General features: G+C 49.1%; 2 protein-coding genes across 4 annotated transcripts in view; one reads left to right on the top strand and one right to left on the bottom strand.

The window, feature by feature from the left end:
* Nucleotides 1-1,501, bottom strand: part of RHPN2 (rhophilin Rho GTPase binding protein 2) — a 60,459-nt gene extending 58,958 nt beyond the window's left edge. The window contains exon 1 of the mRNA XM_045442541.1: nucleotides 1,370-1,501. Coding sequence (XP_045298497.1) covers nucleotides 1,370-1,438 — 69 coding nt within the window. The 5' untranslated portion in view covers nucleotides 1,439-1,501. The remainder of the gene's footprint in view (nucleotides 1-1,369) is intronic.
* Nucleotides 1,502-9,330: 7,829 nt separating this feature from the next.
* GPATCH1 (G-patch domain containing 1) overlaps nucleotides 9,331-13,367 on the top strand; it is a 39,509-nt gene continuing 35,472 nt past the window's right edge. For 2 of the 3 annotated variants that reach the window (XM_045442534.1, XM_045442533.1), the window contains exon 1: nucleotides 9,331-9,452. In XM_045442534.1, the coding sequence (XP_045298490.1) occupies nucleotides 9,380-9,452 (73 nt within the window). In that variant the 5' untranslated portion in view covers nucleotides 9,331-9,379. Of the gene's footprint in view, nucleotides 9,453-10,585; nucleotides 10,660-13,367 lie in introns of those variants that run through there. The other variant, XM_045442535.1, reaches the window with a different exon arrangement.

Below are 13,367 nucleotides of genomic sequence, written 5' to 3'. Positions count from 1 at the left end.
GCCAGGTTCTGGGGCCTGAGGACCAAGATCTAGGGATTCCCAGGCTCCACCTCCTTCTGCAATTCCATGGCCTGTGATCCTCTGCCCCAAATGCCACACATAATTAGAAGTTATAATCCTGTAATTCCATGATGACATCTTTGAACTTAAATATACCTTAAAACTACTCTTTTTTTTTTTTTTTAATGTTAAAAGCAATTTAACCAAAAAGAATTTTTCCCACTCTATTGTCACCTGTTTCCAATTCCCCTCCCCTGCCCACCCCCTGGGGCCACTGCTCCTCACCGAAGAGAAAAGCCCAAAGTCTGTGTCATGTGGAAGAAGGAAGATGCCAAGATCATTTACCGACTGGATCGTTAGGCTTTGAACAATTAAGAATTGACTGAGAAAGTTTCACTTCCCTATTTATAATTACACACTTTGCCTTCGGTCTTATGGGTTATAAAGAAACAACAATCTCTCAACCCACCGGGTCAAACCTGGCCAACCTCCAAAGGCTATTTTTAGATTCTTTGGAACCTACAAGGAGGCAGGGTGGAAAGTCTCACCGTGTCTCCGGGTTCGAAAGCATTTTCATGCCAACCTGCGGGCATCTCAGCGCCCTAGCTCTGCGAGCTGGGGTCGCTTTTGATGGACTGGGCTGCAGGGCTGTTATCCCAGGGCCAGCGGGGCGTACGGAGGGTCGCACGGAAATAACAATCTCCCTCCAAGCCAGCACTCGTAGCGGGTCTTTCCAACAATCAGATAAATACTCTTTAGCATAAAGTGAGCAGGGGCGAGGCCGCGCCCTCATGTCTGCCGCGCGCACTCCCTCCCAGGCGACTTCGGGCAGAAAGGGGGCAACGCAGAGGTCACCTCCCAACCGGCAGCTCTCCCCTTCCTTCTAAAAGTCGGAGAAGCGGACACTGGAAGCGTTCTGGAGGCAAAAGGAGAACGCCAAGCCACCTGGGGTGATCTATCTCCACCCCGCCAAGCGCTCGGGTCTAAGGTGGGCTCGGGTCCCAACGTGCAGCAAGGCCGCGGACACCTCCACAACTAGGAATTGATCCCTTCCCCAGGGGCGCGGGATAGTCGGCCGAGATGACCCGGGGCACCCCTCCTGGCCCCCAGCCTCCTCCTCCACCTGTGCGGGGCACCCCCAGGAGCCCCTCCCCGCCCCCAGCCCCGGAAGCCACCTGCACTTGGCCGCCCTGTACACCACCGCCCGGAGCCCTCGCCCAGAGCCTCTGCCCCGCCCACCCCAGGCCGGTGCGCCCCCTCCCCCTCCTGGCCTGGTCGACCCCGGCCCCGAGCTCCCGAAGCCCCTTCCGCAGCCTGGGGGCAGAAGGTCTGGAGTCCGTAGGCTCCCCGCCCACCCGAAGCCGCCCACCTTCCGAAAGTAGCAGTCGCCCTCCTTTTCCAGCGGCTGGGGGGCCGCGGGCAGCAGCGCGTCGGTCATGCTGGCGACGCGGGCGCGGAGCTAAGACTGAGTGAGGCTCTGCAGCTCGTCGGTCTGGGGGAGCGCCCGGACACGCCCCCGCCCCGCCCGCCTGCGCTGCGGCCCCTCCAGCCCCGCCCCAGGCCAGGCCCGGAGCCCTGGAGACCGGGCCCCGCCCGCCGACACCACGCCCCCAGGCCCCGCCCCGGCTCAAGATTGGCCTGGGGAGCCGCGCCCCAGGCCCCCGAGGCTAGCCTCCGGGGCCCCGGGGCGCGTCGCTCGCTTTCTCCGAGCCTCTCGGTCCTAATCTGGACTTCGCTGTTTGCTGTCTCAGTCCTGTGGCTCAGAGGCGGGCCGGGGGTCTCCGAGGCCGCAGCAAGGCCGGGGCTGGGGACCCGGCCCCTTTGCTGGAGCCCTGGGGGTAAACGCAGCGAGCGCGGGGGAAGTCGTGGCCCCTCCCTGAAGGAGCACGGGTGCCGCGGGACAGTGACCAAACCCGACGCCACGTAGAGGGCTCGGCGAGAGTCCTGGACCCTAAGCCGAGCGGTCGGGAACAGCTTCCGGCCCGGGGAGACCCAGGCCCGAGTCGGGGACCCTGAGAGAGAGCTGGCTGCGCCCCTGCGAGCCTTAGGTGGGTGACTCAGACCTGGTGGCGTGGCGGCCAACCTCATTATTCCCCCCACCCTCGCTGCAGAGACTAGGCGGATCCGCTGAGGGTCGCGGATGGTGCTGGGGGATCCCCAGAAAGAGGTTTGTGCCATAGAGGTGGATGTCCTTGAGCACCTCTACCAGTTAAAACCTCAGTTTTCTCAGCTGCAAAATGGGGCCACATCATGCTCTCTCAAGCTGCCAGAACTACGACGAAAATGCATGTTAAAGCCCTTAGCCGGGGTGTAGGGACGCGCCTAGCTTAGGAGCAAATGGGGGGACTATTGGGACGGGGTTCACACCACCCTCTCACCACAAACCCCCTTTGACCAATAGACAGCGGGGGCGGATCCTGAGGCCCGAGCCGGAAGTCCCCCTCCCCCGGCCCGCGGGGCCACGCCCCTCCCGGCTGCAGTCCTGCAGTCCCTAACCCCCTCCCCCCAACCGAGGGACAATTTTGCGCTGTTGCTGCTGCGTTTGGCTGTCGCCGTAAATGCCTCCGGTAGAACCGAACACCGTCTGCATTCAAAACAAGCTACACATTTCCTTCTCTTCAAAAAAACGTAGGGGGTGGGGGGGGGGGCGGGCAAAATGTGTGCATATAAGGGGTTGTTCAAGAGTTTTAAAATAAATAGTGACAACAATGAAGGACTAACAACCAAGTAAATGTAAAAACAAACAAACAAAAAACAAGCCCCCCAAAAGACCCACCAACAAAAAAACAAAAAAAACCTTCCTCATCAGTGCTGCCTGCAGATTCTGAGACGAGGCACAAGAAAAAGCGTTTCCAGAGGATTGTTTTAATTGTAAGAAAGAACCCGAAGAGTCCTAACCAGCTCAGTGCTGGGACAGGTGTTTGGGAAAATCTGTGGGTGATGCAAAAACTTCCTGGCTCTCTTAAGGTCAGAAACGAGTTATGAAGCTAACATCAGCATATGTCGGTCATCCTGCAATAAATCCATCGCCCTGGAAACCTGCCACGCCCACTCTGGGAGTTGAAAACAGTCCCTCCTGTTTCAAGGATCCTAGGGTGGCAGGTTACTACTACCAGTAATGAAGTTATCAATAAGAGAACCTCTGCTCCAGCCAGAAAGTTTATAGATACTGTGTTTCATTCTCATGACCCTTCTGCAAATAAAGGGATTAAATAATCTCCATTTGCCCCAGGAGAAGACCAAGGTTCAGAGGAGTGAAGTGGGCAAGGGCACACCCCTGTTAGTGGCTGAGATCGGTTTTACTTCAGGCCTATTGACTTCCGTCCTTCCCTAACACCTTCAGATTTTTGTCATTTTCCACCACCTTGAAGCTCCAATCAACTTTACAATTTGTCGCATATGTGGGTCACCTGCACTATTACTGACCTCATAGTCTTCCTTAAAATTCCTCACTTCGTTTAAACAAACTTTATTTTAAAAGAGAATTATGTCATAACCATAAGTGGGAAACCAACAGTACCTCACCCTATGGAGAGAGACAAAAGCGAACACAGTGAAAACCAAATCTGTTATTTAACATAGCCCGCCACCATTGCCTTCTTGAACTGCTTTTTTTTTTTTTAATTTTTTTTTTTCAACGTTTATTTATTTTTGGGACAGAGAGAGACAGAGCATGAACGGGGGAGGGGCAGAGAGAGAGGGAGACACAGAATCGGAAACAGGCTCCAGGCTCTGAGCCATCAGCCCAAAGCCTTATGCGGGGCTCGAACTCACGGACCGCGAGATCGTGACCTGGCTGAAGTCGGACGCTTAACCGACTGCGCCACCCAGGCGCCCCTGCTTTTTTTTTTTTTAATTTATAATGTTTATTTACTTTTTAGAGAGAGAGACAGAGCATGCACAGGGCAGGGGCAGAGAGAGAAAGAGACAGAATCAGAACAGGCTCCGAGCTGTCTGCACAGGGGCTGACACGGAGCTTGAACCCGCGAACCGTGAGATCATGACCTGAGCTGAAGTCAGATGCTTAACCGACTGAGCCACCCAGATACCCCAACTGCTTCTTTCATTAAAAAGGGAGAACAAGAGTAAGAAACATGTTAAAAACACACCAGCCCACCCTCAGGCTGTCTCCTGGGGATCCTCAGAGGAAAAGGAGCACTTTCCTGTGAGTCCCAGCAGACCACATGAGCCATCTGAGTGTCACTGCTTGGGGCTGTGCACGACCAGACATCTCTAGCACTCTTGTGGCTTATTGCAGGAGGCCCACCAGCCTGATGCCATATCTTTGATCCCACTCTGATCAGGAAAGGAGAACTGCTGTTGCTGACCCAGCAGGAGAGTAACATCTAACCTTCTTCTATTTGTCAACCCTACTGGTGGTGTGTGTCACAAGAACCACGGAGGAGCCCCTGTGCTCCTAACAAAAAAGCTGGGGTGGGAATTTCCCAGGTAGGCAAAAGATTAAAATCTGAACTGCAGACAGCCATTTTGTCAAGTCCTCATCTTACCATCTGGCTGAGGCCAGTGGTTGACTGTCCAGGGACCCAGTTCCTCCAAGTAAAATGCAAATCCTAATTCCTAACACCTACCTGCTTGTTGACAAAAGGTGCATTGGCCTCTCTGACATGCATCTTCCCCAGGAGAATCCTAGGATATTTGCCCAATTAAAAGCAGAAAATACAAGGTCATCCTTAAATGATGAAAGTTCATTGTAACTTATAGACCAGATTTTGCAATTTTTATTTAAAAAATCTTAGAGGTGCATCTGGGTGACTCAAGCCATTAAGCATCTGACTTCGGCTCAGGTCATGATCCCATGGTCTGTGGGTTCGAGCCCTACATTGGGCTCTCTGCTGTCAGCATGGAGCCCGGCTTGGATCCTCTGAACCTCCTCTCTCTGCCCCTCCTTTCCCCTCCCCCTCTCTCACTCTCAAACATAAATAAACATTAAAAAAATAAAAATAAAGAAAAATTCTTAGAAGCCATATGGTGCCGTAGAGGTGCACCAACTATAAAGGCCACATCAGTCTTGGCAGGCTCTCCTACTGAGTCATCTCGGCCAGATCCTTTAACCCCTCATGACTTCAGTTTCCCCAGCTATAAATTAGGATCTTACACATAGCAGTTGTTTATTGCACACTCACTCTAGGCCAGGCACTGTGCAATGCACTCCATGTGCATGATCTCAGTTGGTCCTCCGACGAGCCTATCAAGTGAGTACTTTACCATTCCCGTTTTACAGAGGAAGAGACTGAGGTTCAGAGGTCCCCAGCCCGGTAAATTAGACTGTCTGGTGTTATATCACATCCAATGCTACACTGTCCTGTTCCTGTGATTTAAAAGGAAAGATATTTTGGCATACTGAGAAGATGTGATTATAGATGAAAACAAATAAGTGACAGAATGGCACAACAAACAAGCAAATATTCATGATAACGGGGAGCGACCAGCATCTCATACAATGTGGGAGTATAGCTTTGGAAAACTGGCATTTTCTAAATATATCTATCTAAAGCAGATATAGGTCTAGCTTACGGTCCAGCAATTCCAACACTAGGTAGATAACTCAAAGAAATGCATGCATATGTTGTGTTCACCATAAATCATGTACAGGAATGTTCACAGCTGCACTTTTCAATATAGTCCTTAACTAGAAACCACCCACATGCCCATCAACAGTAGAATGAATAATTGTGGCATACTCACACAATGAAAAACTTTACACAATGAAAATGAACATAGTACTATTACAAGCAACAAATACATTGTGAGCAACATATTTTGCCCCCCAAAATATCACTGAGCAAAAGAAGCCATAAAATACTGTAATTCCATTTTATGCAAAGTATAAAACAAAATCAGTCCATTCTGGGACTATTGCTTCTGGGATTCTGGAAAATTTCTATTTCTTGATCGGCTTATTGTTATATGGATGTGTTTACTTTGTGAAAATAAATAGAACTGTGTGCTTACGATTTGTGCACTTTTCATATATATGTGATATTTCTTTTTTTTTTTAAGTTTATTTATTTCGAGAGAGAGAGAGGCAGAGAGAAAGGGAGCAGAGGAGGAGCAGAGACAGGGGGATACAGAATCCCAAGCAGGCTCCATGCTGTCAGTGCAGAGCCCAATGCTGGGCTTGAACTCACAAACCTCAAGATCATGACCTGAGCTGAAATCAAGAATCAGAGGCTTAACCAACTTAGCACCCCAATGTGATATTTCAAAAAGAAAACACAATGAGAGAAGATGAATGACATTGATTCCAAAGCACATAGAGCAGGTTTCTTTGTATATCATGAGTGACCATCCTACTGCCATGAGTGACCACCACGAGGAAGAAATTACTCCATACCCAGGTGATTCAGCTCATCTTCCTATCTGCAGTTTCCCGATAAGATGCTGAGATTTGTGCCCTTTTGCATGTCTAAGTAAGAAAGGAAGAGTCTGTGGTGATTAGGCTGCTACAGCTTACGTAAAACACATGCGGTCTCCAGGTTCCTGCTGCAAAGAATCAGGAGTATGAGGTTGTAAGTGACCAGGGTCACAGATGGAGTACCCAGTCATCCTGAAAATACCCAGGAGACAGCTGAGAACCACTCTTTGGGGAAGCTGCAGGAAGTTTGAAGGGCCCTTGTTCCCCTGAACCTCAGTGATCAGGAATCAGAAAGTGGTTGTTACCAAATGCTAATGATTGTCAGGAATCCAATTAAGTACAACTCTCAATAATAAGTTTATTGGGTTTTCCTTGTCTTGTTGGAAATTATAAACAGTAAGAAAATAAGTTGGTAGTTTAGAAATAAAATCATGGACCTTCGTGATTTGTCTGGGTGTATGGATTAGCCCCCAATCTTCTTTGCTGTCAGTGTCTACATTTATATGCACAAGGACAGTTGATGGGCAAATGATGACCCTGGGGCCCTTCAGGGCTTCAGGATACAAAAAGATGCCTTTCCTTTAGTACATTAGTACATACTAATACATACAAAAACCTTTAAAATCAAAACCAAGCCACTGACATAAAAATGTTTTGGAAAAAAAAAACAACCCAGGGATGCTGCTAAAAACAAAAATTCAAATGGCACAATATTGTTTACCTCTACCCTTTCTATCCTGATTTCCTTTGATCAGTGGCCACCATTGTTACTCGTTTCTTAGGGGAGTTTACTAGAAACATGTTATATGTGAATATGTCCAGGCTGTGCATATAAGAGCCATAATAAATCCAGATATTTATGTTTTCTTTTAATATTACTGGCAGCACTCTATGTGCTTTGTCTCACCCCTTGTTTTGCTCATTTAACAACATATGTTGGAGATCATTCCTCACCAACATTTTTTAATGCTTTATACTATTCCATTATATAGATTGTTCCAGTCACCTATTGCTGCTAACAAACTACCACAAATATAATGGTTTAAAATAAGAACAATCATTTTATTGCTATCTCTCATGGGTCCTGGAGGTGACTAACCTCAGCCAAGAGGTCTTGCTCTGGGTCTCACATGTAGCCGCTCAGATGGTTGCTGGAACTGGAGTCATTTTGGATCTTCCCCACTCAAATATCTGGCCACTGATGCTGATTGTTAACTGGGGCCAGGTGAGGTCATATATCTACAGAAAAGCCTCTCCCTGTGGCCTGGGATTCCTCACAGCAGGGAGGTTGGATTTATGGGGTCAGTATCCCCGGAATCTGCAAGTTTTTTTAAAGCTTGGGTGTGGGGAATGTAATATTATCACTGTAATCTTTCGGTCAAGCAGTCAGAGAGTCTAGATTCAAGGGGCGGGGGGGGGGGGGACGTAGACTCTTATTGTCAATGGGAAGTGTCAAACAATTCTGTGGCTATTTTTAAAACTTGCTTAAAAAATCTTGTTTTTAAAGTCACGTACCATGATTTACTTAACTAGTTATTCATCCCTTTTATTCCCCCAAATGATTCATTCAGTGTTTACTATATGCCAAGTACTGTTGTAAGCTCTGAGGATACAGTAAAGAGAATAAGAAGATCTGGCTCAAATCTATGTCCTTGTGGAGCGTATAGTTTCAATGTGTAGAAAAACATAATAGATAAAATAAGTAAGCATATAAAATTATGTGATATGTTAAAGGTGATAATTATTGTGGAAAAATGTAAAGTAGGGTAAGGGGGGATAGAGAGTATAGCAAACTAGAACGTGTTTTTAAGCAGAGAAGTCTTCATGGAGAAAGTAACCTTTGAGCAGGTAACTGAAGAAGGTGAGGGAACAAGTCATGTGGTATCTGGAAGAAGGACATTCCAAGCCAAGGGAATAGTGAATGCAAGTCCTTGAGATCAGAGGATGCTTAGAATGCTTAAGCCATGGCCCCACTCCCAGAGATTCTGATTTGGAAGCCCTGGGGGATGGGTAAAGGGAATTTTAGCAACATCCTAGTGATTCTGACTCATGCCAACTTCTGATCCTCATTTGGAAAACCTGGACTTCCAGATCTGGTTTTCATCTCAACCTCACCCCTTCCTAGCTGAGCTTCATCTTTTCCTTTCGCAAAAAAGGAGTTTGGGGGTGAGATAACAGCACCCCACTTGAGAGATGGCTCTTTCTTTAGATTCAGTGAGAATGTCCTGAGAGTCCCCACCCTACCTCACAGGAGCCTTTTGCTGGTCTGCTGGCTTTTTGTTTCCCCTTTCTCCTGTTCTTTCTCTTTTCAGTTTTCTTCCCCTTCCCTCCCCCCCCTTCCCCTCCCCCTTTCCCTTCCTTTCCTTTCCCTTCTTTCCTCTCCTCTCCTCTCCTCTCCCCTGCCCTCCTTTTCTTTTTTCTTATTTCTCTTCTCTTCTTTCTTGTCCCGAGCTGCCTTAACCATGGACATCGGAGTTCCTGTGTCTGTGAATCCTTCCAGAGGTTTGGAAGGGGACTCCACCTATGCAAACCTAAGGGTGATATATACAAAACGCTTGTGAGTGTGTGTAGCTGGAAGCACAGGCACTTTCCCAACAGGTGGCGGGGTGGGGGTGGGAGTGAAGGTGGGATGGGAGGGAGCTGAAAGGGAGAGGGGGACAGGGACCAACAGGTGGGGGTGGGCAGACGTCACGGAGCACCAGCCCCGCGGCGGGACAGGTGGATGCCTCTCAGCTTCTCCCAGGCGCCTCCGCCTGACCCGCTAGTCGCGGAGCTAGGATGTCGTGGCTGCCAGAGCCTCCGAGGTAACTCCTACCGGGTCTGGCTCTCACTAGACAGATTTGAGATCTCCCAGTCACAGACCAGTGGCGAGACGCTAGCCAGGCAACACCTTCGGGCACCTGCACTTGTAGCAACGCCTTGGTTCGCGGAGGAGAAAGGGTGGAAGCCTTTTGGCCCTCTGACGCTTCCGTAGCGAGGGGGCGGGGTCCGGAAGGGAGCAGGATGGCGGCGCTGGACAGTGACAGCGAAGAGGACTTGGTCAGCTATGGGACGGGCCTGGAGCCGCTGGACGAAGGTGCGGGCCAGATTGGTCGCCGGGGTCTGTGGCAAACAGGTCCAGGATCCGGGGCAAAAACGCCCAACCCCGTGCCGGGCCTCCTGTGGTCCCGGGGTTAAGGGTCGCTCGCTACTGGTGTCAGGAACAGCGGTGGAAGAAGCGTGCTCGGTGCTTTTGGAGTGCCCACGCTCTGGAGCGACGGATGAGAGACCCTGAGGGGTGGGAAACAGATGACGAAACAGGCTCGTTGGAGAACTGGGTGGTGGTGGTGGTGATGGTCAGGCAATGTCTTCCCTAGGAGAGGACGTTTGAGCTCAGACTTGAAACAGAGGGAGGAACCAACCATACGAAGATCTGGGTAGGAGAGCATTTCAGGCAGAGAGAACAGCAAGCTCAAAAGCTCTGAAGTCAGAGCCAGTTTGGCAAATTGAGGGTCAGGCAGGACTGCTGTGGGTGGAGCCGACGACGGCAGCAATGGGAGACTGGCAGAAGAGGATGTCAGAGGGGGAGGCAGGGGCTGCACCTTACTTGGTATGTAAGGGTGTTTGGATTTTATACTGAGTGTAGGACAGTCATTGTGGGGTTTTACACAAGGGAGAGATGTATATTTTTAAGATTATTCTCTCGATTTTGAGAATAGACGGGTTGGCGGGGGTGGTGTGGGCAAGAGCGAAGGAGAAATATTAGCAAAAAGAGGTCTGGAGATGATGATGATGGCTTGGACTGGGGTGTTAGCAGTGGTGGTGGTAAGAAATGGTCTGGGTAGAGGTACACATTGAAAGCAGAGCAGACTGGACTTGCTGCTGAGATGTGGGGGTGAGGGCAAGATGAGGCAAGGTTCTTACCCCTGTTTCTGGTCTGATTCCTTAATGACTTGATTTGTTCAGCAATGTATTGAGTACCCAGGAAGGACTGATGGCAGTGCTAGCCCTGTGGGAAGGACAAGGGGAGTATGGGGAGCATGGTGGGTAGGAGTTACTTGCAGACCTCCTGTTGGTGGGATCTTTTTTTTTTTTTCTTAATATATGTATTTTTGAGAGAGTTCAAGCGGGGGAGGGGTAGAGAGAGGGGAGACAGGGGATCTGAAGCAGGCTCTGCACTGACAGACTGACAGCAGCAAGCCCAATGTGGGGCTCAAACTCAGCCATCCGGAGATCATGACCTGAGCCACCCAGGTGCCCCTGTTGGTGGGATCTTATTTGCCACCCTGACCGCATCCTGCCAGGTTGGTTGTACTTCTGGGGCATTTCTACTGAAGACCCTTCCCTACCAGCAGTTATTTAAAAAAAATTTTTTTTAACATTTATTTTTGAGAGACAGAGTGATACAGAGCACAAGTGGGGGAGGGGCCCAGAGGGGTGGGGGGACACAGAATCCAAAGCAGACTCCAGGCTCTGAGCTGTCAGCATAGAGCCTGACACAGGGCTCGAACTCAAGGACCTCGAGATCATGACCTGAGGTGAAGTTGGATGCCCAACTGACTGAGCCACCCAGGCGCCCCTCCCTACCAGCAGTTCTAATCATCAGAAACTTTTGCCAGACACTGGCCCTACTTTTACCCTCTGCTTACAAAAGACAGAGGAACACTAGTCTCCTGAAAGCTTCTTATGTGCTTAAGACAGCCCTTGCATTTCCTCTAAGTCATCTCCATACTTCACTCAACATCCTCAGTTCTCTGATATGTTCAGTTTAAAGTCCCTGAAACCCCAATTTGTCAGAGCCTTTCTCGAAGTATGGGACCAGAGTGTGGGTAGCACAGGGCTACCATTAGTGTGTCCTTCATTCTAGACTGTAGTTTTTTAATACAACCTAAGGTCACGGTAGCTTTATTGGCAGACGTATCACCCCATGATCTCAAAGAATTTGTTGACAGAGATCCTGTATTGGAGGAGTTCAGATCTAGTTGAACACAAAAGTACAAGGTTTGCAAGTGCTAAATTATATGATATAGACAGGAAGCAACCTCCACAAGCTAGCAGGGAACCTGAGAGGGCCAGATAGGATTCCTTTTAAAACTGGTTCGGGTTAGCTATGCAGAAAGAGGACAGGGGTTCAACCTGCATGGGTGGAGGTTATTACAGCCATGTTGGGCAGCTGTTTATGCATTTCTGTATTTCTCATCTCACACTTGTTTCCTTGTGAGTGACATATTGTAAGCATCAACTATTTGACCTACATTTTTCCAGTTCTTCCTCTTTGATGATGCACAGAATCTGAAATGAAGCCCAATGGCCTAACATGCTTTTGAAATGAGAGGAAGGGACATTTGATTTGTAGATCTCCCCCCGCCCCCACCCGGGTCTAAAAGTCACTCTTTAACTTCTCACTATGAGAAGTTTTTGAAGATTGAGTCATTGTTTCCCAAGCACTTTGAAGTTTAAATGCACTCAGTACATTTTACAGTATAGCATACTAGACCAATAATCACTTTTACTTCCTGCTTTGAAGTTTTAGTGACAGGTTAGACAAACATTGGTAGAGGAAGGACTCCAGTACTTAATTAAAGTTGCTGGCCCTGATGGAAAGGTTTTCTGGTTAAGAGATAGTGGCCAAACTGTCACACACAGACCCACAGGCACATAGGCCCTCTGGCCTGGAAGGAAGGGGGCACCAGAACTTACTTACCCTCATTAGATACTTCTACTTGGTTCTGGATCATCTCTGGCTCATCCTGTACCCAGATTAAGTTTAGGGCGATTTTCCTCCTTGATGCTATGACTTTCCCACTTAAGACTCTCTGTGGCTCCCATCACCCATAGGGCATACCACAGACCCTGAAGCACTGAGTGCAAGGCCCTTTGCACTATCTGCCCTTCTAGTTCCATCTTCTTACCTCTAGTCAGTCTAGACTGCTTTTTCAGACTTACGATTTATTGATTGAGGTAATGCCTCTGTTGGGAATTATGTCTCTGTCAGCAGCTATCAGATTGTGCTCATGCTGAGGGTGACTGTGATGTTGTGGTCCTTGGACATTGTCAGAAGAGTTCTTATATATTCAGCTCTCCTCTGCGTGGCCCTGAGTGCCCTGGAAACAGGGACAGAGTTGTGTCTAGTTTTCCACACCCAGGGTCTAGTACAGGGTTGCTTCCATGGTGAGGGATAGTATGGCTGGTATCCCTGGCTTGGAGGCAGAGTTGAAATCTGATTTCAGCTTTGTGTTTATGAGCCGTGGACTTTAGGGTTGTTACTTAATCAGAGCATGCTTATCAGTTATGAAGAATGAGATAATATGTGTGAAAAGAAGGGCTGCGTTGTTATTAGTAGCACTAATTACAAGAGGGCCTGGCCACAACGCCACCTCCTCCCCGGAGTTTTCTCCTGATGTGATTAGAGGTGGCGCCTCCCCCTCAGGAGCCCTGTGGGACCCAGCTGGCCATGCTGGTCGGCCCTCATTATCTGCCGCCACAGGTTCCACTTAGCTGTCTGCTGATCTTATCTCCCCTTCCAGATTAAGAGCACCTTGGGAACAGAGCAAGAATGGCACCTCGAGTTGGCAGGGTGTACCCTCTCTCACCTTAGCCCAGTAGTTCTCGATCGGGGATGATGTTGCCCCTCAGCGGATGTTGGCCGTGCTGGGTGGGAGAGCAATGCTTACTGGCATCTGCTGTTACGGGCCAGGGATGCTGCTAAATCCTACAGTGCACAGGACCGTCCCACGGCACAGATCTATCCTGTACAAACTACCAATAGTGCCGAAGTTGAGAAACCCCACCTTAGCCAAGAATCGTGCCAGGTGCCCATGTAGTAGTGGGTTGTGTGTGACGCATTTCCAAACACTGGAAATCTTGGATCATGGGACCCGAGTTGTAATTCAGTTCCTTAGAGTGAAATGAAATTGTAGCTGATATTAACTAACCAAGCTTCGCTGTGACCAAACACTGTGCTCACCTCTCTGCCTGTGGTGGTGCCTACCAGATAGGTTCTGTTTATTGC

This window comes from Leopardus geoffroyi, chromosome E2, assembly GCF_018350155.1.
Source record: "Leopardus geoffroyi isolate Oge1 chromosome E2, O.geoffroyi_Oge1_pat1.0, whole genome shotgun sequence".
In the NCBI taxonomy this organism is placed as follows: Eukaryota; Metazoa; Chordata; class Mammalia; order Carnivora; family Felidae; genus Leopardus; species Leopardus geoffroyi.
This window is presented reverse-complemented; position numbering and strand designations above follow the sequence as displayed.